The 25,843-nt window shown below is 38.3% G+C and overlaps 1 protein-coding gene across 1 annotated transcript in view; it reads right to left on the reverse strand.

Moving 5' to 3' along the window:
* The window catches only part of mdn1 (midasin AAA ATPase 1), a 95,175-nt gene extending 69,332 nt beyond the window's left edge, over window positions 1–25,843 (reverse strand). Inside the window, exons 1-20 of the mRNA XM_049479329.1 lie at window positions 25,513–25,843; window positions 18,617–18,843; window positions 15,986–16,210; window positions 15,747–15,854; window positions 15,226–15,418; window positions 13,937–14,146; window positions 13,625–13,756; window positions 12,800–12,903; window positions 12,504–12,618; window positions 11,849–12,012; window positions 6,855–6,936; window positions 5,988–6,083; window positions 5,355–5,467; window positions 4,800–4,948; window positions 3,773–3,833; window positions 3,062–3,273; window positions 2,588–2,691; window positions 1,270–1,414; window positions 952–1,048; window positions 705–818 (exon numbers count right to left, since the gene is read on the reverse strand). Coding sequence (XP_049335286.1) covers window positions 705–818; window positions 952–1,048; window positions 1,270–1,414; window positions 2,588–2,691; window positions 3,062–3,273; window positions 3,773–3,833; window positions 4,800–4,948; window positions 5,355–5,467; window positions 5,988–6,083; window positions 6,855–6,936; window positions 11,849–12,012; window positions 12,504–12,618; window positions 12,800–12,903; window positions 13,625–13,756; window positions 13,937–14,146; window positions 15,226–15,418; window positions 15,747–15,854; window positions 15,986–16,210; window positions 18,617–18,843; window positions 25,513–25,608 — 2,747 coding nt within the window. The 5' untranslated portion in view covers window positions 25,609–25,843. The remainder of the gene's footprint in view (window positions 1–704; window positions 819–951; window positions 1,049–1,269; window positions 1,415–2,587; window positions 2,692–3,061; window positions 3,274–3,772; window positions 3,834–4,799; window positions 4,949–5,354; window positions 5,468–5,987; window positions 6,084–6,854; window positions 6,937–11,848; window positions 12,013–12,503; window positions 12,619–12,799; window positions 12,904–13,624; window positions 13,757–13,936; window positions 14,147–15,225; window positions 15,419–15,746; window positions 15,855–15,985; window positions 16,211–18,616; window positions 18,844–25,512) is intronic.

The raw sequence follows: 25,843 nt of genomic DNA on the forward strand, positions 1-25,843 counted from the left end.
ATGTTAAATATCATAGCAGGGCTCCTCTGTTTGTCCTTAAGTGTGTATCTATTAAAAAAAAACAGGGCAAAAGTTTTAGATTCCCGTGGAAATTGAATCCCGTTCATATAGCTTGCCATCAGCTGCTGGAGCCCTGAGAGAGCACAATTGGCCATGCTCTCTCTGGGTGGGTAGATGGCGCTCTTTCCCCTCATCACTCCAAAAGGTGATGTTGATCAACACGAGGTGTCTGTGAGCTGATGTATTGGAACCGAGTTGCTGCGCTTTCCTCTGAGTGTGCTGTGATGCTACTCGGCAATGCTGCATCAGCAGCAGTTCAAGAAGAGGCGTTGACTGATTTTACATGTATCGGACGAGGCATGTGCTAGTCTTCAGCTAAGTGGCAGCTGAATGGTGTGATAACTGACCTAGATAAATTGCAAGAAAAATAGTAGAAAAAAAGAATCTAGTATTGTTTAATAGTTAAATTAGCTGACCTGGTGATATAACTGAACATAAACATGCCCTGTTTTATTATTACTGATTATCTGCATCTGCATGTGTTCTGGTACTTTATAAGTAAGTATTGCTGTAACAAATGCCTTTAAAAAAAATATGCACAGACACCTAAAACCATGGCACAGTGCTGTAAGTTTGATGAAACATAATACATGTTTTTATTATCATAATCATCATCTTAAATATTCAGTATTTTAAAAGCAGACCTGATGACTCCATGGATGATGCTCCTGTTTAAGTTAAGGCCTTTGAGGTAATCTGAGACGAGGATCCGTAAATCTCCCTCACTCTCCAGCTCTTCCACATAAAGCTCAGTAAACCTGTGTCACACACACACACACACACACACACACACACACACACAATTACAATACATATGCAGCATGTGAAAAAGCACAAGAGCTTATAAAAGTGCACTCTCCATTCCTCTCTCTTTTAAAATCTTTCTCTCACCTGTTGCGGATGCCCAGAGGCAGGTTCCTCTTGCCCACATCAGTGGCCGGGTTCATGCAGGCAAACAGGCGGAAGTCTGAATGTCGGACCAGTGGCTCTGAAAGTGAGTGAGTGTACAATTTGTAATTTAAATAAATATAACTTACACACAAATTGCACTAAAAAAAAAATGGTTTCCCTTTGTCGAAATGAGAAAAATGGCAAAAAATGGAGATGCAAGGTATGACTCAAACATAACAAACGTCCTACAGATTCTACTACTAATTAATCAAGAGGCTAAAATTTCAATTATTTCTTTTATGACAGTCTTTAGCTTACCTGTGTCTCCTCGGTCCAGCAGCACCAGAGAGCCAGCACTGCCCTCCAGCAGACCACTCAGACACTCCAGCGTCTCCGGGGCAGCAAGATTTATTTCATCCAGCAAAATCCACTCTCCCTTCTTCACTGCCTGAGCTAGGGTGCCCTTCATACAAACACACAACTCACGTTAGAGACACTATATTGCCAAAAGTATTCACTTACCCATCCAAATAACTGAACTCAGGCTGCAACTGGGAAGCGATGTCAATGTAAAATGTTGTTTGTGCAAATAACACATGTGTTTTATGCTTTGCCCAGTAATTAAGAGCTAAGGAACAAATGGTTAGAATATGTTTATGGAACACCACCGGTAAAGTATAACTGAGATTAGGTGTATTTTTAGAACAGTTCTGTTTACACTAGTAACAGTAAAAATCCACCCCAGGGTTTTGTTCCAACTGCCTGGGCGGCTCTGCTGGGCTCAGCAAACAAAAGCCCGGGGTGGATTTTTACTTTCTAAACATGGACTACCCACATCTGTTTACATAGTTTAAAATATGATCTCCAGTGGATTTTGCGATTTACAGAGACTCTAAGACTAGGTTAGTGGCTGAACTGCACTTAGCAGGGTGTTACACATGATGTAAAGTACATATGACATTGAAAAGACTGTTATTAGTGTAAACAAATATTTGTTTTAAAACTGCTGTTCGTCTCGCCGCCCCGATATTCTGTTAGCCAATCAGATGTGATATGTTTGCATGTATGAATATTCATGAGCAAGAGCCAAAATCCTATCATATCCATCCAATCCTTAAATCACTAAATGCAATCCAGACGATCGGATACTTTTAGCTATATAGTGTAATTCGTTAAAAAAAAAGTCTAATTACACGATAATTAGGAAAAAGAAATCCTGAAAAGAATAATTAAACCAAATAAATAATCAACAAAAATAAAAAGTGACCTATTCTCAGCTGATGCTACAGAATGTAACCTTATGTTTTTGTTACTGTGCCTTAATAAGCAAAGCAGTTGCTCTTTTCTGGTGGCTATAAAAAGGCAGTCTGACTGCAAAACTTTGGGCTCCTCACTGATTCTGGCCTTGGTAAGTACAAACAGATTTGGCAACGACTGAAAGTCTTTCAGTCTCTGTAGTGATGTTCAGTTCCCCCCACTGTTCTTTGCAGAACATCTCTAGTTCGACCGTATTCCTGGGTCTAGCTAGCTACACAGCTTGTTTTAGTTATATCCATCAGACCTGATGCTTCAGCTTGTGTCTTTTATGTAGTAAATGGTGGATTCAGAAGTCATTTTCACGAATAAGGGTTTTTACCTCAACAAAGGCAAAGACCAGTGCAGATTCTCGTGCTCGTATCTGTTCCTGTGTCTGACTGAGTTTCAGAGCCAGTGCCTCCCACTGCTCTTGCAACAGTGCAGCTGATTCCCAAAGAGAGAGAGAGAGAGAGAGAGAGAGAGAGAGAGAGAGAGAGAAAGAGAGAAACAGTTTAATAGTTTAATACTGTAATAGTTGTCATTTTCACAGAAAACATGTTTGCACATTTTAATGAGGTGTGTGAAAATGCAATAATTACTCCACAATCATTATTGCATTTTAAGTGCATTGTAAGTGCTGTATGAAAACAAATTATACATGTGCACAATCTATCAAATTAATGTTAAAACACTGAACAAGTTTTGGCCAACTATTATTGAAGCAAAAAGGCAAAACATTTGCAAATTATATTTTGTGTCAAAATATTAGTTTACATTTGCATTTAGATTTTATGTATCTATCTTCTACTCCTACCATTAGGCTTGTCCTGCAGCTCTTTGGTGAGAGCAGACTTGCACACATGATCCATGAGTTTGAGCAGGTCCTGCCAGCGCTTTCCACGGAAACAAGTCTGCACGTGACCCAGGAAAGTGATGTTCTGCTTCCGAGAGTACGTCTGAGAGAACAAGTCCTCAAACGCCTCGCGCAGCGGCAACAGGATCAGCTTATGGTCCACAGGTTTATACCTGTAGGTCAGATCAATTTAATAAAACCAAGCTAATTCAAAGTGAAATTCATTCACTTTGATATTTATGTTATTTAAAAGCATTATTTTTCATGAATTAAAAATACTATTTGGTCTGAAATGTTATCAGTACATCATCAAATCCCTGATACAAGTTAAAGTAAACCCAGCCAATAAAATGAGGACATGTGCAACATGTGATACTTGTCATTATTATTTCGACCCCTGCATCTTAGTAGATGGTGACGTAATAGAAATATCAGAAGACATTTTAGAAGAAAGCTTAAATTGTTTAAATGACAGATCACTATAAAAATAACAATCTGATCTTAAAATGATTAATAACAATTTATATAACAGCAACAAAAATATACATTTTCTAAATTTGATGAAAATCCAAACAAAGATCATATTCAGAGCCAATCATGGGTCTCCATTGCCTGCTGTCAACACACTCCACTTTTAGTTCAAAAGCATTCAGTACGTTTTGCTTTACTCACCCTCCCAGCAGGTCTGCGGTGTCACTCTGCTGGTTCATGTTGACCACACGCAGCTTGTGTCCTAACATAACCAAAAGGACCAATTAGATTTCATTATCTACTAGAATTATTCAGACACTGATGAAAACACATGAGCAGTGAAAAAGGAGGGAAGTTTATAAAAAAAAAACATGCCTCTGTTTGTAATTTTAACAAATATTCTAATGCATTTTGATACCAAATAAGAAATTCAGAAATTATGCATGTTTAAAAAAATAAATACTAAAATTCTTTTTTTTCTGTTTTCTTTATCTATCTCTTTTACATGTACGGAGATGCCTTGTTCCTGATGTTCCAAGCCTGGCTCTCCACTGCCCGCTGTGTTGCATCCCTGCTCTGCAATCCTGCACTGATCAACATTAAGCCACTCAGAATCTGTTTCTGTATTAGCCATAGCCATAGTTTGTGCCTATCATATTTTTATATTATATATTCATAAAAATTAGTATCTGGGTTACATTAGCTATAGTCCACATTATCTCTCAGTACTGTTGTTTTGCTCTGTTATTTGTTTGTTATTTATTATTTGTTTGTACTGAGCAGGTTGCCCCGAGTTGGATGGGTTCCTCCGACTAAATCTTGGTTCCTCCTCAGGTTTCTTCCTCTTAAAGGGAGTTTTCTTGCCACTGTTGTCTCTACAATAATTGGCATCTCTGTGGTGCTGCTCATAAGAGGCGTGGACCTGTTTTTCACTGTAAAGCTGCTTTGTGACAACTTTTGTTGTAAAAAGAGCTATAGAAATAAACAGAATTGAATTGAAAGCCCTGGTCCATCAAAAAATGAACATTTTTGCTCTTCTGACTCCATAAAATAGCAATTTGCTTGGACTCCAATGATTGCCAATTTCAATGTAGTTTGAAGGCAGATGGTTTACCCTTTCAAGTGTTAAATCAACACAGTCACAAGTGTAGACTGTGTAGGTGCACAGGCAGACTCAAGCAACTTTCCTGTATGATGATTATCAATAAATCTGCATGGTCCAACCCACCTGTGAGTCCAGCCAGGTATTGCACGGTTGATGTCTTTCCTGTGCCCGTCTCTCCAACCAACAGAACCGGCTCTCCCTTTGTGACACACACAGCCAGCTGCTCTAACAGCACAGAGGAGGGTCGCGTGGCGGCAAAGGTCTGTTTCTCGCTGCAAATATAAACACAACTTATTAGGATCACGCCAAAAGCCAAAAGCCTTGTGTTTTAGATTATTATATACATCTACATTATTATCTGTACTAATACATGTTTTAAAAGCTTTATCTTTCAATTAAATTAGGTGACCTCATATGACCCTGTAATGTCTGTCAACCTCGAGAACAGAGTGTTTGTGTCTAATGTGCTCAGCAGCAGTTTTTAACCGGTGCAGTTAGCAATCAATTCAATGTTTATTCAATTTACCAGCAGGGTGCCCGTCACAACTGAAGGCTGGCATAATTCTAAACCACAATATCACCAGAGAGAGAGAGAGAGAGAGAGAGAGAAAAAGAGAGAGAGAGACATAAACACAGAGCTGAGGGTAGTGTAGGTCACGGCTCCATAGAGAATCTTACGTTTCGAGGCGCACAACATCACACTGTTTGCGCAGCAGCATTCCGCGTCCCACCGTCACCTCCAGCTCCGTCACTATAATGCCCGGCTGATACAGCTGACAGTAATGATGAGCCTGAAGAGCAGCATGTAGAGCAAACGTTACACAACTCACCTTTAAACCTTAAAGTTCTATCAGCACAGCACAATCGCAATGTTAAAACAATGTAAACAATCTTATAACTTTCTTAAAACTGTTGGATATCACTGCTTAAGGTTAACAGTGTCTATAATATACATACTTTCACTAGATGATGAAATTTAGTAGTGCTGAAACCTCTTAAATCTATTGAATAATACATTTTTAAAAATCCTAACAGGGAAACAATACATTTCACCAATTCTGTTAAGAAACATGTTTAAATATCCAACCAGAATTCTGCCAAAAGCTTAATAGTGTTAGTAACACAAAGCATCTGGTCAAGTTTCAATAAGTTAAGAGTATTTAACCAAATCAAAGGTACTGTATATGTTGATTTTACAAATAAATAAAAAAAACAGTCAGCTACGTTAGGAGTTTTAGATAATTATAAGAAACAAAAAACAAAACGTGCTTGTGGTGGACAAACAATGATAAAAGGAAAATGTGTTTGTACCTTCTCTTTGGAAATGTTAAGCTTGCTGCCAATGATCTCTGCCAACTTTAGTCTGCTCTCTACTTTGGACAACATGGCAGTAAAACAGTCCAGGGCCTGCAGGACACAATCAGCATCATCATAATCATGTGTGGTAACATATGTTAAATGCATGCTTTTTGGATTGTACATAAAGTCATTGTTTATAATCTAGATAGGTAGACCGATATACAGACCACTATACAGACAGATATACAGATATACAGACAGAAAACAGCCTGTAAACCAGAGTCACTATATAAATTACAAGTAGATTAGTAGATGACAGCTTATTTTGCCCTTATCGTAATTATACAAATGACCAATACTTCAATCCAATTTATTCTTTATCATTCAATTTATGCCAAACAACAAATACTGTAATAGAGCTGGAGAATATAAAAATGTTATTTATATTTCATAGTCAAACGAAAGTAGCTCATTGAAACAGAGAGACCAGTTTCAGGATTAGAAGGTTGGTTAGAATATCAAGAACTTTCGCATATAATAAATTAATAGTATTAAAAGTATTTTAAAATAAATTTACTAGTACATAATTAAAGCTCAAACTACTGTTTGATCAAAGTCATAAATGAAAAGGTTTAACACAGCCACTACAAAAAAAAAGTCAAATAAAAGACTGGAATAATCTTTAGTGGTTAAACACTAAAGAGCAACTGCATTTATTTATGTTAGTTTGTCAGACAGCTGCTACAAATTCTCTAATCATTATTTTCACAGTATTCGTATAATTAGGAGAATGTTTTTTTCTGTAGTCAGTGTCAGACCACACAGCTTCTACACAGAAAACCGCTGACAGTTTCACCATGGCAACAGAAAGTAACTCACCTCTAGGAAGACGTTCTGAGATGTGGCAGAGGACGAGTTGTCAAAGTTCATGCATATTCTATCACACCACTTCAGCAAGTCCCTGCTCAACACACAGCATAAAAAAAACAGAAACAGTTCATTTAGTCTTTAAACAACATCTGTAACCTCCACTTGTTTTAAATCAGCATTATTTTACAATATTTCTTATTGAATGGTCCGTTTCTATTTCTGATAATGCGGATGTATTTACATTTTAACTCCAGTATATAAAAAGGTGCCCTTTTTTTTTCTATATAGAACCATTTACATATAACTTTTCAACACTGTAAAGAATGTATTAATTAGGCAAAGCATTTCTTAAAATTTCTCATAAATATAACCACTGCTACTGGTAAAGATTATTTGCAGAGTTCTAATATTGTAGAAATCAAATAAATAAATAACAAACACTGTCTGTGAAAAGTGTATTTCTGAATTACTGCATTGATTTCCCGGGTCACAGAAAGGCTTCAACCAGAACGTCACTCCAGCGCAATGCTGACATACACACATTGATTTCTCCATTGTGGGACAACCCCTTTACCCAGAAATCCAAAACTGCCTGTGTTCACCTTTCAACATTCACATTATTATACATTGTAAAAAGAGACCGAATTCTTATTTTTTGTTGGCTCATGTACATCTTATATCAGTAATTACACAGCTTATTCAATAGCAATGCAACTTATTAATGCCGATTAATTAATTGTTTAACATGTATTAAGATTTACAAATTATACAAATCAAACATGTGTATCTCATAACATACAGCACATACACATAATATTAGAAATAACAGGCATTCATATAAACACATTAACTATTGTTTTTTTTACACATATTATGTGTATGTGCTGTATGTTATGAGATACACATGTTTGATTTGTATAATTTGTAAATCTTAATACATGTTAAACAATTAATTAATCGGCATTAATAAGTTGCATTGCTATTGAGAGACCATTCCATTACAACTACTAAAAATAATTAAACTTGTGTACTTATATTTTGTCACCATCATACAAAACCTTGTTTCTCCTAAAACAAAACCTTAACAGGAAAAGGAAGAAAATAAGTTAACTTTGAATAAAAGTTAATTTTATAAGACTTAATTCATAGTCATTTTAAGTTCTCCTATTTCTTTATTATTCATAGACTTTTGAAACAACTGCCAGATTCATACATCAAAAAGTAAAGTTACAAAATGTGTATCTGACACTATTGATGTGATCCAATATATTTTTGAAATATCATGAAAATAATACACATACAAAATAAACTAGCTAAGCTACTGTAATCCATATGTAACTTAGAATAAATCACCATTAGTTGCATTGTTGTTGTCTGGAATATTAATGAGCAATGTGAACACGCTAGAAATTAAAGACACCTAATAGAACAGATGACCAGTGACTTAGTAAGCTAAGATATGAAATTACTAAAATAATAAAAGATACTAGATTTATAAAATAAACAATAATATTGTTAATTTAAAATCAATAAAAAAACGATCTTTTACATCTTAAGATCATTTATTTGCTCCTCAGCTAAAATGTAACTGAATTGAACAAGTAAAATACTTTAATTGATTAAATGTGATTCATTTATTTTTTTATCGCCTGACAGCATTATTAATTACTCACTAAATAAATAGTGCTAAAGGCATCATTTCTAGTATTACTTAAAAAGCGCTCGGTCAGTTGTTAGCAGGGTGAGCTGCTGTATCAAGGCCTACAGTTTTAACCGTCTGTGCTGCTCTACATTAACTGATCTGATTATCTAATAGCGTCATCCTGGCCTGACAGTGACTGTCTGCTGCTGGAACTTTGGGTGGGGATAGAGGGGGTCAATGATCCATCGACTGCATTCAGAGACAGTGGAAAGCTGATAGAAGCCCCCGAGGCCTGCTACCCAACTTTCCTACTGGAGGGGTACAGAGTGTTTGTGCGTAAACGCCGTTCTGAGCACACACTGCATTTCAAAGGTTTGGACACCCAGCCTTTCAAAATGTTTTCAAACAGAGGAGAGAAATGTTTTTTGTTGTTATTTTTTATTCAAAGAAATATCATACAATTGTGATCATAAGAATGAAATTAAATTTTATAGGGGTATTTTCCAAGGATACCTTTAATTCTTTAATCTGTCTGTTCAACCTGGTCTAATTTAACTCATCTGCCTTTTCCCTTTATTCCGCCATTTAATCTCCAGTCAACAACTGAAAATGGTGCAAAATCCAGTGTAAAAACTGAAAAAATGTGGTACTGTATATATATATAAAAAAATATATATATATGTATATATATATATATATATACACACACATACATATACACATACATATACACGTTCGTGTTAACACACTCTCTACTGCAGCATTTACACAACACATTCACACTTCCATCATAATAACTAGGAAAGCCCAGATAACGAACAACTGTAAGTATATTTTTAAGGTCACTTAAAATATTTTAAGTATCTCAATATTCGTCAGTGGGCTTTATAATCCAGTGTGTCTTATGCATGAATTTTACCAGTCAGGTTATAAGGAGCAGTAAAGTCACTCTGCTGGAGTAGAGCATTATGCAGGAGTTTCAGTTTAGTTCTACAGCATCAAGACTCTAAACTGAAGCAGTATTAGCATTAGCTGCTAACCTCGTTAGCTCTTTCCCAGTTCAGAGGTGAGTATTATCAACCTGTGGCCTGCTCCTAACTCCGCCTAGCACTGCTTGAGCAGGATTAGCATTAGTTGCTAACTATGGAAAGTGCTAGTTCTTTCACTGTTCAGAGGTGAGTGTATCAGACTGTATCCTGCATGTTTACCATATAAAAACAAGCTACTTGGGTCAAACCACTAGCTAAAATCACCCTGGCTTACCAGAACACTCAGGGTTCCTCAGTGTAGCGCTGTTGGGCGGCATTAACTAGCGCTAACCATGGCTAGCGCTAGCGGGTAGCTACTAATGCTAATGCTATAACGGTCTTGTTTATAAAGAAATTACAGATAAAGCCAGAGTGAGTGAGAGTGGTGAGTACTGTACAGGAAGAGCTTAGCATTGGACTTAAGAGGTCTGAGAGGTAAAGTGCAGTAAAAGTCTTTGTTAAGATGAGAAAATAAAAAAACAGCTTGTCTGGGCCATACAGCACTGCTACTGCACAACAAAAATAAAAACTGTGTGGGGGGAGGTGTTTTGTCATATCGCCAAGAGTGTCGTTATCGCTAAAATACCATGAAATATTGTGATATTGTTTTGTGGCCGTATCGCCCACCCCTAATTTAAATATGGAGAAGTGTGTCTGTCTGTGTATGGCAGATTCTAGTACAACAGGCTTTGGAATCACAGTTCACCGATTAAAACTGTGGCCCAACACAATGTTTACCCCCCACTGTTTCCCCAAACATCTGAACTGACTGTGAAAGCAATCGATTTCGGCCTGCCATGATTTAACTAACTCACCCAATGTATTTAAAATGATCTAATGCTCATTCAGAAAAGAAATCATCCATAAAGCTTAAAGAAACCTTCAGAGAAATACCAGCATCACATATTGGCCCTTTTAGTTCTTTAAATATCTAAACATATTAGATAATTCAATCACAAGCAGTGCATGACTATAAAAAGCAATGCTTTGATATTTACAAAAAGCTTGATTTAATAAAGTCAAGGTAAAGGACTTAGCTTTGATTGGCTCCATCTGTAACACTGTTGCAACTTACCATTACCATAATACTTATATGGTAAAGGCATAGTTAAGAACACCTTGGCTACATTAATTTTGCCTTAACAGGCCTGATTTTTAGGGCTGTGTGGTCACGTCAGGTTCAGTCTGTTCAGATCCGACTTGTCACTTTCACACATGGTTGTAGATCAAATAAGTACACATACAATTTAAGATTTTTTTTGTCTGTAGACACGTTATTAGTGCTGTCATAATCAGCCAGTACTGGCAAAAATTAAATAAAAAAATCAAGGCTACGTGCATTAATGTACTAAATTATACTCAATTAAATAACAGAGATACACAGATCAGTTTAAGAATGTGAACTGTCTAGACGGCCAAGTCTGATCTGAGCAGAAACAATCTACATTTATTAATGAAAACAACCCATTTATCAGTTACATATCCTGTAGTATTTGTATCCAACCTTTCAGTACACAGAAGACCTGAATATCCCAGCAACTTCACAGGAAAAAAAAAATCCTTTCAATAGAAGTCAATATATACAATTTTATTCCAAATAATTTTGGAGTCTTTCTATTTATCCAATCATCATACAGTTTTAGTACTTTATTTTTTACGTACTATAAAGCACACTAATAAATCCTTTAATTTTCCCCAAAAATGGACAGTGCGCCTTATAATCCAGTGCACCTTGTGTATGATTTTTACCAGTAAAGTCACTCCACTGAAGTCCAGCATCTAAGGCTGGAGTAGTATTAGCATTAACCTCAAACTGCATTGCTAGTTCTTTTTTACTATTCAGAGGTGAGTTTATCAGACTGTAGTCTGCATGTTTACCGTGTTAAAACAAGCTACGCGGGACGAACCACTAGCTAATATCGCCTTGGCTTACTCGAACAATTAGGGTTCCTCGGTATATCGCTGTCAGGCAGCATTTACTAGAGCTAAGCGCTGCACTTCTGATGACTGTAAATAAAAATAAGTGATTTTCTCACCCAACTAAACGGTTTTCAGAACAGAAATGTGTAGATTAATGTCCAGGACTATTAAACTTAGCTGAATTAGAAGCAAAACATGGAGACACTCTTGTTCCTTACTAGTGTCGCTTAAAATGCGCCTTATGAATGAAAATAGACGTTCACTGAGTGTGCCTTATTGTCTGTAAAATAGGGTATAATGTAAAGAAATGACTGTGTCATGACTGAGTGTTATAGTTTTTATGTGATAGTAGTTTCGACTCCAGCACTTACAAGATATGCTTTACAAAAGTGGATTTAATGTTTTCATACTACCTCAGAGAAAGTCCTCTGCCCTCCAGCAGTGTGGGCTTCTCTTCACTTGGGTTCTGAAGGCTTGAGCTGACCGAGATGTGGTGTCTGTCCCCAGTCAGCTGACAATAAATGTCTAGCAGGCGGTCCACCACCGTAGTCAGACTTGGGTACTTATGCACTAGGACCTAAAAGAGAAAAAAACAGAAACAAGATTTATTTTTTGTACATTAGATTCAGATGCATTTTTTTTGTCATGGAAAAATTAAGGATATCCTATTTTCTGGGGATGTTTATCCACAGGCAAAAATAATACCGGTACTCAGAACCACCACAACTTGAACCCCAACATTCCACTGAAGTGTACTTTTGTGTAGTCTGAGTAGTACACCTCTGGTTAGTTTATATGTGTTTTTGCAATGCCTTTATTAACCCATCATTATTGCTCCTGTAAAACAATGCAGTGCAATTAAACATTTACAAGTTTTGTTTCTGGAGCTAGAAGGTAAAATAGTCAAGTGATAAAGGATTAACCTCCTCAAACGTAGAACTGTAAATAACATGTGTTTAACTATAGACAACAAGCATACTTTAAGTTGACTAACTACATTTGAGTTTATTTTTTTTGCAAAACTATTTCTTTAAAAAAAATCCCAGAAACGGGAAAACAGCAGCTTACCAGTTTGAGTTCATCTCTGGTCATATTTCCAATCTGAAGCTTGTTCCAGTATTTGTCCAGTAAAGCTGCGTGGGTGTTCTGGGGTCGATGCCAAGCTCCACCACTGTAGAACATCCTGAGAAATAAAAGAAATATAAAGTTCTGTGTAAAGATACAAAAGTCAAATAAAAAAATGTGGCAATTGGTTACCTATTGCTTTCATTTTAACAGAAACATATTTTTCAAGGGAAAAAAAAGTGAGATCAGAAGCAAAATAAGTCAAGAAAAGTCAAGTTAAGAAAAAAATGTCATCTTACCTTCTTGTAGCAAAAAACTGGAAGCCAGGGGCCACCTGAATACAGTCCTCTCGGCCAGGGATGGTCAGTTTCTTGTTCTCCATCAGAGGCAGCAACACTGATATCTGAACAGAACACATTAGACATAATAACATAAGAAACTCCATAAAACTCTATAGTTCCAATAAAAGTCCGGCATCAAAACAACACATAATAAAACACAGATCCTAAACCAACATGTAAAAATCTAAATGGAAGATTTAAACCAAATAATCCTTATTGGTTACACTGCTACACACATTTCCTGTTACGTGATTGTAAAAACAAAACAAAACAAAAAAAACAGGTTTTAGATTAATGCTGTAATTTAGAAAAACCCCGAAAACAGAAAGAAAAACATTTGGACTGTTGTTGAGGAATACTAATAAAAATAATATTGAATAGATCATGACATACTGGGCAAAAAACTACATTTGAGTCATTTGAGCATTAATAAAAAGAAAACTTAAATACTGCTCTTATGTACAATGTTTTACAAAGTTACAAATTTTAACATCTGTTAGAAACATTAACTAATCAGAAACCATATTTTCAGAAAATTAATCCTACTTTTATATATATATATATTTTTACATGTATTATATATGTATTTTTACATGTTCTCTAGAAGCAAAAAATGAAGTGCACTGCATTTAACTGTCAGGTACCAGATACATTAAAGTTAAGGTGATAAAAATATGACAAAATGTATATTATTGTTAACATTAGCATACATGACTTACTAATAAATTAAAAAAGAAATTAGTGAATTTTACATGAGGAGATTTAATATGGCAGGACACTCACCACATCCAGAGGAGCATGATCGATGTCCTCCAGGAGGATCCAGTGGCCCTTCGACACTGCCTGAGTGAGGGACCCTGGCTGCCATACAAACTTCCCTGGAATATCTGTGCACCGGTACATCCCCAGCAACATCTGCACACAGAGTGATGCGTGAATTTAATGGAAAAAGGAAATATTTTAGTCAGAATTAAACAGATTTGCACGATTCTGTGACATTAGATGAAGTTTTAAATGTGTTTTTTTATTTTATTGTTAACAGAACATATTGTTATATTTAAAAACAAACTCCTTAAGCGAATCACAAACTCTCACCTTGCTGTCTGTCTGATCTCCAAGCTGAACCTTGAGGATATCAGGGGCCTTAACGTGTCCAGTTGCAGCTGCTAGATATTCGACCAGGGCTGTTTTGCCACAGCCAATGGGTCCTTCCAGAAGAACAGGCTTCTGGGATGCTACAGCCATGGCAAGTCGTCTGAGGTTTCGACAGCTCGAATCCACTAGCACCAGATTTCTTAAACATGTCTAAAAATAAAAAAAGAGTAGAGTGAAAACCCCAGTTTCCTTCATTCACAGTCCATAACATTTATACATCAAAGCTAAGCTATGAAAAAATCAGTCTCACGTATTCAGAGTTTAAGACTGTTATTGAATGACACAATACCATTTAGGCATTAGCTAGATTACCAAGATTATCCTGTTTTTGTTGGAGTAAATATCTTAAATGTCTGAGCGACTACTTTCTACTAGATTTTGGAGCATTGCTGTGAGGATTTGATTGCTTACAAGATACAAGAACCTTTACGAGGTCACATACATCATGTTAACCAATAGTCTTTGCCATCACATTAGAATTGTCATTAGGAATAAGAGAAGTAACCCTCTGTGACACCATGATCCATTAGGCCTGTGTATTGGCAAGAACTTTGTGATATAATACATAAAACACAACACAACATAAAACAAACCACTATCTGCCACTAACCTTAAAGTGACAGACCTTTAGTTTTGGGTGAGAATGTGTAATTGCGCTGAGAATGATAAAAAAAAAAGTATGTGCTTTGTGGTGCAGTCCCTATTCAGAGTGAATAAATCTAATCATTTTAGTGAGGACTAGCAGAACCATGGTTCCTTCCTCAGATAAATGAATAAATGTGGCTTTGTAGGAATGGTGGCAGAAGCACACTGTTGCCATTAATTACAATAATTTGCCCTCTCCACACTCAGAAACAATACTACTTTTATTTTAAAAGACAAAAAAAAAAACTTAAAGACTGCTGCTTTAACATGCAAACATTTATAGTGCTTTTGAAAATCTATACTGTGTTGCAAAACAAAATATCACAACATAACATTAATATTTTGTCACACGCCAATGATTCATGGAAAATATTTTCACGTTATGGAAGTACGAAACAAATCCTGTTCATAGTCTAATACAGTGATCACCAATCCTTCAGACATAGTTCACCCCTAATCAGCACCAAACAAGACCTTTTAAAACCTGCAGTGTTTTGGAGCTGGGAGTTTTGAATTGGAGCTAAACTTGGCTGGAAGGTGGTTTTCTGACCACTCGTCTAATATTTCAGGGACTTCTTTCTAACCTGTTCTTCCCGTCGAGGAGTCAGTCTTGGCAAAATCACTCCACACACAGCGGTGACAGTCTGAGAAAGGTCCTCAGACACCACCTGACCTTTGGAGAACTTGTTTCCTCTTTCCAAACGCCACATTACTGAGCCCTGATTGGCCAACACCAGAGCTCGTTCTACTTCAAGCTGCTGGGCCTCTTCTAATGACCTAAAACAATGCAAACAGATAGCACACAAGTCCAATAACTTACCAAAATCACCATCAGCTTAAAAATGACGCTTAGCCAAAACTCCAAGCTTATTATTATCAGTATGAGTATTACACAGTAATTTTACACACTTACACAGTAACTACAATTACTGTTGGTTCATTGCTACAGTCAATTAACCAGCTTTTTCTTAGTCAGCTGAACAGAGTCACTCACAGCTAACAGGAAAATAGATTTACATAAAATATAGATGTTGTATTACTTACTATTAAGCGACACTAATTTATGTTATGCATGGTTTACCACGAGCAAGACCAATAAACTTACTTCATTTTTAGATGCAGAATCTCCTCACTGGAGAGAACCTTCCTTAGGAAGATTGTTTTCTGGTTATCAGTCATGTGGGACACCAAAGCAAGGCACTGTGCAGTGTAACTACAGAAAAAAAAAACAAAGAATAAAAAAATGCAAATTATTTAAAAAATTAAACATCAAATTAACACACAATCAATCAATATTGCAAAACCTATGCAAAACAGTTCTACATCGAAATTAATCATCCCTACCCTCGGACCATGACGTCGCTCGTGAGCAGCTGTGAGATACAGGCGCTCCAGTCCCACAGCACTCGAAACTTCTCACAATCACTCTGGAGGAAGCGAAGAGTGGCCCCCATCAGGTCCCGCAGCTTCATGCGACGGGGGCCATACTGGATGGAGGCGGACTCTTCGCTGGTGAAGAAGAGTCTCTGAAAGACGGGCGGGGCGCTGTTGAAGTACCTTGCTGCGAACCTGAGAGAGTGGGAGAACAGGGCCAGAGTGAACTGCTTGCTTTGATAGAAGTGCAACAAGTGCTGCAACAGTTAAAGGTGCTCTATAGGATATGATGAAGATACTAAAACTTGATAACAAAACAAACACACCACTCATTCAGTGCTTCCTAGAAACTCAGTAAACATAAGTTTTTTTGTGAGCATCATAGCATACATTCTAGACTAATCAACTAAAAGGGCAGCTGATTCAAACTCAGAAAAAAACTCATAACTATTGCAAGTTGGCATTTTATACTATAAAACAGTTATAAACAGTTATAAAAACTACAGACATTTAATTGCTTTGCTAAATTGTGCTTTTAGTGATTTGCTTGTGTATGCACTAAATCTATAAGCATTTTAATCTGCATGGATTAGCTACAATCCCATTTAACTGCATAAGAACAGAACTTCCAATTAGAGTTGCACGGTGTACCGAAGGTTCGATTCTTTTTCGATACTACGTCATCACAAACGATTCGGTTCTTTAGCGTTCGATGCTTTCGATACTGTATATAGCCCAGTCACTAGCTTCAAATGAGTCAAATTAGTAGGCGCGATTTGATTCAGTTCATAAGAAAACTGATTCACACCGCAGCAGTCGGTGTGGCAGGATTCAGATAAACTTAGTGTTCTGAACAAATGAATCGATTCATGCGCAAGCCAGCAGAGCAGCAGCGAGTGTAGAATGGCGACGGCTAAAATAACAGATGTCTCTCGTCCGCGACTTGTGGACAAAACGGGCGCGAGGAGTGAAGTGTGGGAAAATAGTCTGAGATGTAGGCATCTGTTTTTTATTTATATTTTTATTTTTAAATAAAATAACGAAAATAACGAAAACTGAAAGTGAAACTAAACTACTTTATTTATTAGCGCTGTTTTCACTCCCGCAGTTCTACAGCGGGGGGTGTTGTGCCGATTCTGTCCGCGAAGCGGGAGTCGTATTCAGTAGCGGATTCGGCACAAGCGCGGCGGCACCTCGCGGTCCGCGGTGTTAGTTGTAAGCGCTCGCGCTAGCCGCAAAATACGACAGAAAACACTGAGGGAGACTTATGTGTGGGACTAGAATATGAGCACGAGGAAATAAAAGAGAACCTTTACCTGTGAGAAGCTTACACCAGAACACGCAAATCTCTCTCTCACTCTCGCTGTGTCTCTCTCTCTGTGTCTCTCTCTCTCTCGCACGTGAACGCCTCCGCGTTTGACCTGCAGCACTGTGTTTAGCTGTTCTTAAAAATCATTTTAATTAAATAATAGTTCTATGCTTCTATGTTACAGTGTTATTTAACATAATAGCAGACAAGCACCCTGATCTCTACAAAGAGCTGAGAAGTCGACAGGTTAGTGGAGTTAGTCAAGATACACTCTGTCTGTAGTTTTACTAAGATTTACTAGCGACTGCTTATTAAAAACGGTAAACGGTTGATTAATAAAACGGAGCAGTGTTAAAATGAACATAACATTGTAATGTTCTTCAGTCTCTTTATTTTCCTTATTCAGAACTTAACTTCTGCCCGCCCGTCAGGTTCACATAGTCAGGCTACCATTACCTCTGGTTTTAGTTTTAGTTTTTAGGAAGTGTTTAGATAATTATGTTATAGTTAAGGTTATAATAACGAAACTTGTTTTTTGTTCAAATGTTTCATTTTAGAATAAAAACGTTTGCACCAATTGTTCAGTGTTCAATCCAGTTCAGTCAAAAATAAACATTTTATGTTCAGATATTTTTATTGTTTTTTTTTTCTTCCAAGTATCGTTTTGGTATTGAGAATCGTGATACTACAGTTGGTATCGGTATCGAAGTCAAAATTTTGGTATCGTGACAACCCTACTTCCAATCACTGTCAATTAAAATGCTTATGATCATTTACAGTTCAAAAAGTAATAACTCAACCAAGCAGTTCACTGCAACAACAGTACACCTCCTGAAAAACACAGCACTGCATTTATAGAACTATGATTAAACCTAAATACAGTGATGTAGGTGAATCTTACACATTATTGCAACAGCAATAATAATCGCAATATACTTCAGGAATCATGGTGGGGATAGTTGACTAAAACAAGTGCAATTAAAAGCAGTAAGCGTGGTTCATTCTGCAATGCTGTGCAGTACAATACCCCGTAATATCGTGAATATATTAAATACTAATAAAACATAACTTAACACTATAACACTATGGGGCAGTTTCACAGACAGGGATTAAGATTAGTCTTAAAGTATATTTTCCTTTCAATGTAAAATCTCAGTTCAAACCGCTGTACAGTCCAAGACTAGGTTCTGTCCGGGAAATCTCTGTCATGGAAACTGGCCCTGTATACCTGCTTCTCAAACCCAGATGAAGTCTATCAACACACAACATAAAAAAAGAAGGGTCCAACTCACGCCTGAGCATCTGGACTGACGCTGAGGAGCTTGCTGAGTGCCACGCATAGCCGCTCGTGGAGGTCATGATTGAGCCTGACGTCCGTCTTGATCCTCTCAGCGTTCCTCTCCAGCAGGTCCAGGATCAGTGGGCGCAGGTGCCGGGCGAGGAGGAGGGTGTAATCTTTCTCCAGCAGGAGCTGAGCTAGACACCCCAGGATGCACTGCCTGTCCTGTTGGCTCCATATCTATCAGTATTAAAAAAAAAGGTCAGCACACATCATTCTCATCACTCAGAATCTCTTCTAGCTGATAGAGGTTAATGCAGGGGTCGGCAATAGGTGGCCCACGAGCCAGATGTGGCCTACAAGCATAAAACATCTGTCCCGTGAGGTTGTTTGAACTATAATGGACAATAATGTAAAAAATAATAATAAAATGCTTCTCTAGCGAGCTTTTGTTTGCACTCTTCGCCTGTCTCTCTGTCGCGCTCGGCATGACTTTAGTTTTAGCCCGTTCTCGTTTTTCCACCCGTTCTTGTCCTCCGTATCTCCTTATAAAGGCGTTTTTTTTCCCTGTTGTGTCCCAATTTACTAGCCGGGGCAGTGATAATATATTGGACCGCGACCCTGGCGAAGGTTCAATCCCGCGTGAGGAACAGTGTATTTATTTATATTTTATTTTTTTTCTTGGGTTTACCTGCTTTGAATTGAACTGTTCTGGAATACATTTTAACAACCCTCTGGGCTGGAGAGCTACTAGTCTGTAGCACTCCATCCTATTACACTTCATTTTACAAAACACATTTTTTTTTTGTGGCCCGCCACTGCCACAAAGCTTGAAAAATATCTGGCCCGCAGCCAAACTTAAGTGCCGACCCCCGGGTTAAAGGCTAATGTCTATAATAAAGGCTAATGTCTATAATAATATCATTTATTATTGTGAATCTATTTCAGAACTTTAAAAGAGGGGATCATTATTTACACAACTCAGAGAGATTTGATATTAAAACAAACTCAGTAAAGGTCCCTGTGATGGTGACTTCAACCAGAATTCACCACAACTAAGGGTGCTTTAACACTGGCCTTTTTTGGTCCAGACTTTCTGCCTATTCTGTTATGTCCGAACCAAAAGAACAGCTGTGAAAAGTGTCACAAACTATGGTCTGGACCAAACGACCACAATTTGGTCTTATCAAAAGACCAGATGGTACAGATATACCTAAACATGGTATAGTTAAAAAACTCTTTTTTAAGATGGTTTGCACTTTCTAACTAATTTCAGGAAACTTAAGCAGGTAGTCATCATATTAATAATACACAAAAAAATAAAGCAGTACTGGGCCAAAATTCGGACTCCCCTTTACATGCATGCAAGTCACACAGCAATATGGATGGAAACGCTTATGTTTCTGACTACTGTATCTACTGCAACTGAAGATTACCCCTTATTTCTAAGCGGAAATAAAAGGAATCCGCAGGAAATATGTTACAGTCTAATGGGAGTCGAATTCTGGCAGAGAGGCAGAATTCAGCACAACACCTGAAATGGCAACTCACTAAACTGACAACATGCTACAAACCAAATAGTGACAAGCACAGCACGATGCAGCACACAGAGATGATGTATACAATGTAACAAACACAAATCTTGGTGCTAGTGCTGGACAATACGTCCAAAATATTGTATATATGGCCAAAATATGATATACATGTTCATTTTGATCAATAACATATGTTTAATATTGATATGATAATAAAAAAATCAGCCGCCTTTCAGTTCTGATGTTGTCAGTAGGGCTGGACCCGAATATTCGGGTATTCGGATATTCGTTCGTTGAGTAGGTATTCGGTTTTTAATATTGGTATTCGGATATTCGTTTTTTTCTCCTTTCCAGAGTTCCACCTCACTCTAACCACTTCTGTTCTCGCGGGTCCCGTCAGAATATCTTGCGCGCGGGACAGAACTGAACTGTTATTGGTTGGAGCGGGAGTTTAATCCAGACGATGCGGGAGCAAATTAATAAATAGTTAAGAAAACTGTAATAATTGTAAAAAAAAAAACCTAAAGAAAACTCTCAACGCGCAGGATGGACCGACACACACACGCACACACCGATGGTGTTTGGACTAGGGTAAGGAACGGGACCGCACTATTCAGCACTGCTGTTTTAATAAATATATAAGTAAATTTGAAGCATTAAATGTAGTTTATTCAATTTATATTAGAAACGTGGGGCGGGAGCGGCAGAAATGTGTATGTGGCGGGCGGGCGCGGGATTAAAATAAGCTATTTTTTTGCGGCGCGGTAACGAGCAGTGTTGGGCACGTTACTTTGAAAAAGTAATTAGTTATAGTTACTCGTTACTAACGGAGTTACTCCACTATAAAAGTAATTAGTTACCAGTAAAAGTAACTATTGCGTTACTTTTTATTATTCGCCCGTCAAAAAAAGGAAATCAATTATGCATTTACTATTATTATTAGAAAAATAACAAACGAAAATAAACCCAAAATGTTGACAAAAATATAATCTAACGAATTTCAAAAAAACAAAACGAAATTCTCCACACAACCAAAGAAAATTACTAAAACTTGTAATACTGAAAAAAACGGAAAAAAATGAAAAACGCGTCTGGGGATGAAATTAAACAAACCAAGCCACACTCAAAGGAAATATGTATATATAAACTAAACAAAATAATGGACAAAAACAACAATTTAATGCCCGTTAAAATTGTATTAATATAACAGCTTCACCAAAAGAGAATAGAGCTTAGATCGGGCGCAAAAAATCAGACCCGACGCAGCCGGAGCCCGTGCACGTTCTGCCCAAGCCTGAACCATGAACTGTCATTATGAGCCGGACCCGATCCGCCCCATAAACTGTCTGTTTTTGGGCTGATTGAATGAGCGAAATATAATCAGAATTATGTTAATTAACACTCTAACATAGAAGCATAGAACTATTATTTAATTTAAATGTTTTTTAAGAACAGCTACACACAGTGCTGCAAGTCAAACGCGGAGGCGTTCACGTGCGCCCAGAGCTACATGATTACATTTTTCATTTTTATTATAGTTTAATTTTATTTTGTTTTTATTTTTTCTGTTCATTTTAGGGTGGGCTTGCTAGCGAGCGCTTTACACAAGAACTAAAGGACCACGAGGTGCCGCGCGCTCGGCACAACACTGCCCGCTGTACAACTCCGCTGTACAACAGCGCTTATAAATAAATTAAACACAAAAATGAGGGTATTCTATCAGTAATTTCAGTTCGTTTTAGTTAGTTTTATAAACACAAAATACAGTTCGAGATAGTTATGTTTTTTCCTTTTAATTACCTTTTTTATTAGATTCAGTTAACACAAATGTTTTTTTCACTTTCAGTTTTCGCTATTTCGTTCGCTTTAGTGAACAATAATAATTGGTTACTTAGCAACATTGTGATTATCACATCAGAGCTTTATATAAAATAAAAAATAGGAGCTAATAGGAGCTTTCTCTAAAAGAGAAAGCAGCAGCACCACAAAAACCGGAGCAGCTAAAAAGAGTTTAACGTCCTTAATTCGGAACTTGGGCTGTCCACGGCAATCACTGAATTGATTAGAGCAGCAAATCGTCACAATTGTGCCTCACTTCACCACGCCTAACCACAGGCGAGAGAGAGAGAGAGAGAGAGAGAGAGAGAGAGAGAGAGAGAGAGAGAGAGATTTGCTTGTTCTACTCACAGGTGAAGGTTCTCTTTGATCTCCTCGTGCTCATATTCTAGTCCCATTCATAAGTCTGCAGCTCCCTCAGTGTTTTCTGCCGTATTTTGCGGCTAGCGCGAGCGCTTACAACTGACACCGCGGACCGCGAGGTGCCGCCGCGTTTGTGCCGAATCCGACTCTCTGCTGAATCTGACTCCCGCTTCGCGGACAGAATCGGCACAACACCCCCGCTGTAGAACTGCGGTAGTGAAAACAGCGCTTATAAATAAATTAGTTTAGTTTCACTTTCAGTTTTCGTTATTTTTTTTTAAATAAAAATATAATTAAAAAACAGACGCCTACATCTCGGACTATTTTCTGGAGCCCGGGTCGGATTTACGGGCGGGCCTCGGGTCATGTCGGGTTCGGGCAGAGAATCTAAGCTCTAGAGAGCTTGGACTCCGGAGAGCAATCTCCAGCTACAAAAAAACGCCAGCGGGCATCTAAAGTTTGGGAGCATTTCACGCAAAAGGGCAACAATGTGGTCCTCTGCCATATGTGCAAAAGGAGCACTTGAAGCGCAAACATCCAGGAGCACTATGTCAACAGGGTCACACAGTAAGTTACCGTTTACATCAGGGTCTCCGCGGGTGTCCTTAAAAAGACTTAAGGCTGTCTACCAAAGGTTTTAAACCTGCCACAGGCAGAAATTATACATTTTTGGTTTATATTTGTGCATGGCATTTCGCAGTTTCCAGAAACAGTAGCATTATTCATAAGTTCAGGTGTTTAGCTAAGCTAGCTGCCTTAAGTTATTTTAGCTAGCGCCGTCGGCGCTGCGGTGTCACACCGTTTTCTGTCACCGTCGGAATTTTGTGACCAGTGCTCACGGTTATGAGCGTTCATTGGCAAAACGGAAGCTTTCTATACCTACACCTTACCCTCAGCCCTAAACTGAACCGTTTTGGCCAGTCGGGGTAAACATTAGAAACGAACACGTTTCAAATCGGCCAGTGCACCGGTCTGCTGAGAACTACTTGCCAGTGGTCACAAAATCTAGCGGTCACAGAAAACAGTGCAACACACGGTTGTGGTGTATGGGAGCTTATCCATTTTTAGCGTTATAGATCTAAACAACGTGCTGTACATGTAAGTGATTATAAGTGTGGGGTTTGGTTTAGTAGGCTTGTGTTGTTGTTGTTATTATATATAAATATAGTAATTTATCGTTTGCTTTAAAACGTAAAATAATTATTTAAATATGTTTCTCAATGAATAGATTAGTCGACTAATCGAAAAAAAATAATCGTTAGAATAATCGTTTAAAAAATAATCGTTAGGGACAGCCCTACTCGTCGGTCAGAGCAAATTGAACATTTTTCAGTGGATTAAAGGGGCCGTGATTTGCTTTTTTTTTTTTTACCTCTTTTTTAAAAAAAACGAATATTCGAATATTCGCTTCGAATCAGTGCCGAATATCCGGAGCTCAAAAAACGCTATTCGGGCCAGCCCTAGTTGTCAGTTTGCCAGCTGACGACTCTGGACTGTTCTCTATAGACTTTCCAACATGGACTCACAACGGACTTCCCTGACTCCACTGATCACACGACGCTTCAGTGTTCCTGCCCTCCAAGCTACTAATTGTCTCCACTTGTTTTCCATAGTATATATACCCCTTGGTTTGCTCAGATCATTACTGAGTATCGATTCTAATTTTCCTTCTACAGTGTGTTCTATGGGTTTGTTACAGTAGTCTCAGTTTTTTGTCTTTTGCCTTGCTCATTTTATTAATTACCTGCTGCTGACTGTTTTTGCATTTTTGACTACTCTTTTGCCTGCTTTGTTGGATATACAATGTATGACTCTTGCTGGACGACTCTCTGGTATGGTAAATATCAGGACCTTAGGCTTGCCTCACTAATTGCTTGCTTGAACTCATTTTTCTCCCCAGGCTAAGAAGAAGTTTGTTGTGTGTATTCCCTGTGGAGCACACACACAATACCTAGTTATGTCTTACTCTACCTCTAGCATACTTATGTGATGTGAAAAGCTCCCTCTGTTGCTGCACACATAAAACTCAGTTTAGGTTTGCTGTTATTTACAGCATTAACACAGCTTGTTCAATGTGAAATCATGCTACTGATAATAACATATGCATCTACCTCTCCTCCCTGAAATGAATGTTATTATAGCCCTATACAGATGGGATTAGTATTTCAGGGGGATGTCTGTGAAAAATTTTCACACTTCTACTTAGTGATAAAACTCACTGCATCCGGACTGCAATTGAAAAAACAGGAGGACCAGTGAGTTTTTGACTTTCTCGGTGAGACAAAGTTCAGTAGCTCCTCCATTTCCACTAGGTGTTGTGTTTACGTGGATCACCATGGAAACGTGCACCCAAAGTGTATTACATGCTTAGCAGTGGACAAATAGCTATTTTATTAAACGTGAGGTGACAAATCTCAGAGATGTGAGTCTGGACAGGACTAAAATTAGCGGAGGACCACAGAGTTCAGGTAAAAAACAGTATGTAATTCAGCCTGTAATTTTCTCAGAGGACATCTAAGAAAAACGCACACGTGGTTGTTCGGGACAGAAATAAAATATCACAGAGGACCCCTCATAAAAGAGAAAACTAGCTGCATCAGTAATGTTTATGTGGCTGAATGCAATCAAATCTTCACAGCAATGTTTTGACGTGTAGTGTAAAAAGCCTTGACAGAAGAGCACAGGCTGTTACTACAGAAAAGCAGAGGGGGCCCTCTATTAATACCCCTGAACCCTGAATGTTGTCTAGTCTTGAGCATGTGGGCTGTAAACAGCAGCAGCAGCAGCTAGACTGAGTGCTGAGCGCTGGTTCAGGCGCCGCTAGGTTAGCTAGCCTTTTAGCCATATCTGGAAAACACACGTGGAGCGCGTGCCGCCGCCGCCGCCACCGGCTGTGACAGCGTTAGGACAGTTTAGTTAAATCTGAGAATCTGTGCAGTAATTAAGTGAATAAATCTCTGCAGACCTGCAGTTTTCTGACTTTCTGATTCCACAGATGTGCTCGGTTGTATTTAGTCCTCTAAGCCCAAAGCAGATGTAAACACAGACACACTGAGAGGGGTACAACACTCCAGCACGACCCTCACCCACAAACCCAAACACAGATAGAGCCCCACAGAGCCCGTACACTCTCCTTTCATCCCTCCAGCAGCAGCAGCAGCGGCTCGACTCTTACCTGTTTGCTTAGGTACTTGCTGAGCTCGTTGTGGCTTTTGTCGACATGTCTTGAGATCGTGGTCAGTGATGTGAGGCTCAGCTCCAGCTTTTCCATGCTGCTCTCAGCAGCAGCAGCAGCAGCAGCTCCTCCGCGGGGTGAAGGAGGGGGACGGTAAACACGGGCTACTGCTGCTTCTCTACGTTCCGAAAACGGGAGGACTCATCCCTCGTTACTGTGTGTTTTACTGTTGTGAGAGTCAGAGAGAGGAGGACAGAAGGAGCTCAGCCCGTCACTGTTAAAACCCTCCGTCCACATGTGAGAGAGCGGACGACGAGAGTTTCCGGGTCGC

This window comes from Astyanax mexicanus, chromosome 1 (assembly GCF_023375975.1).
Source record: "Astyanax mexicanus isolate ESR-SI-001 chromosome 1, AstMex3_surface, whole genome shotgun sequence".
Classification (NCBI taxonomy): domain Eukaryota; kingdom Metazoa; phylum Chordata; class Actinopteri; order Characiformes; family Acestrorhamphidae; genus Astyanax; species Astyanax mexicanus.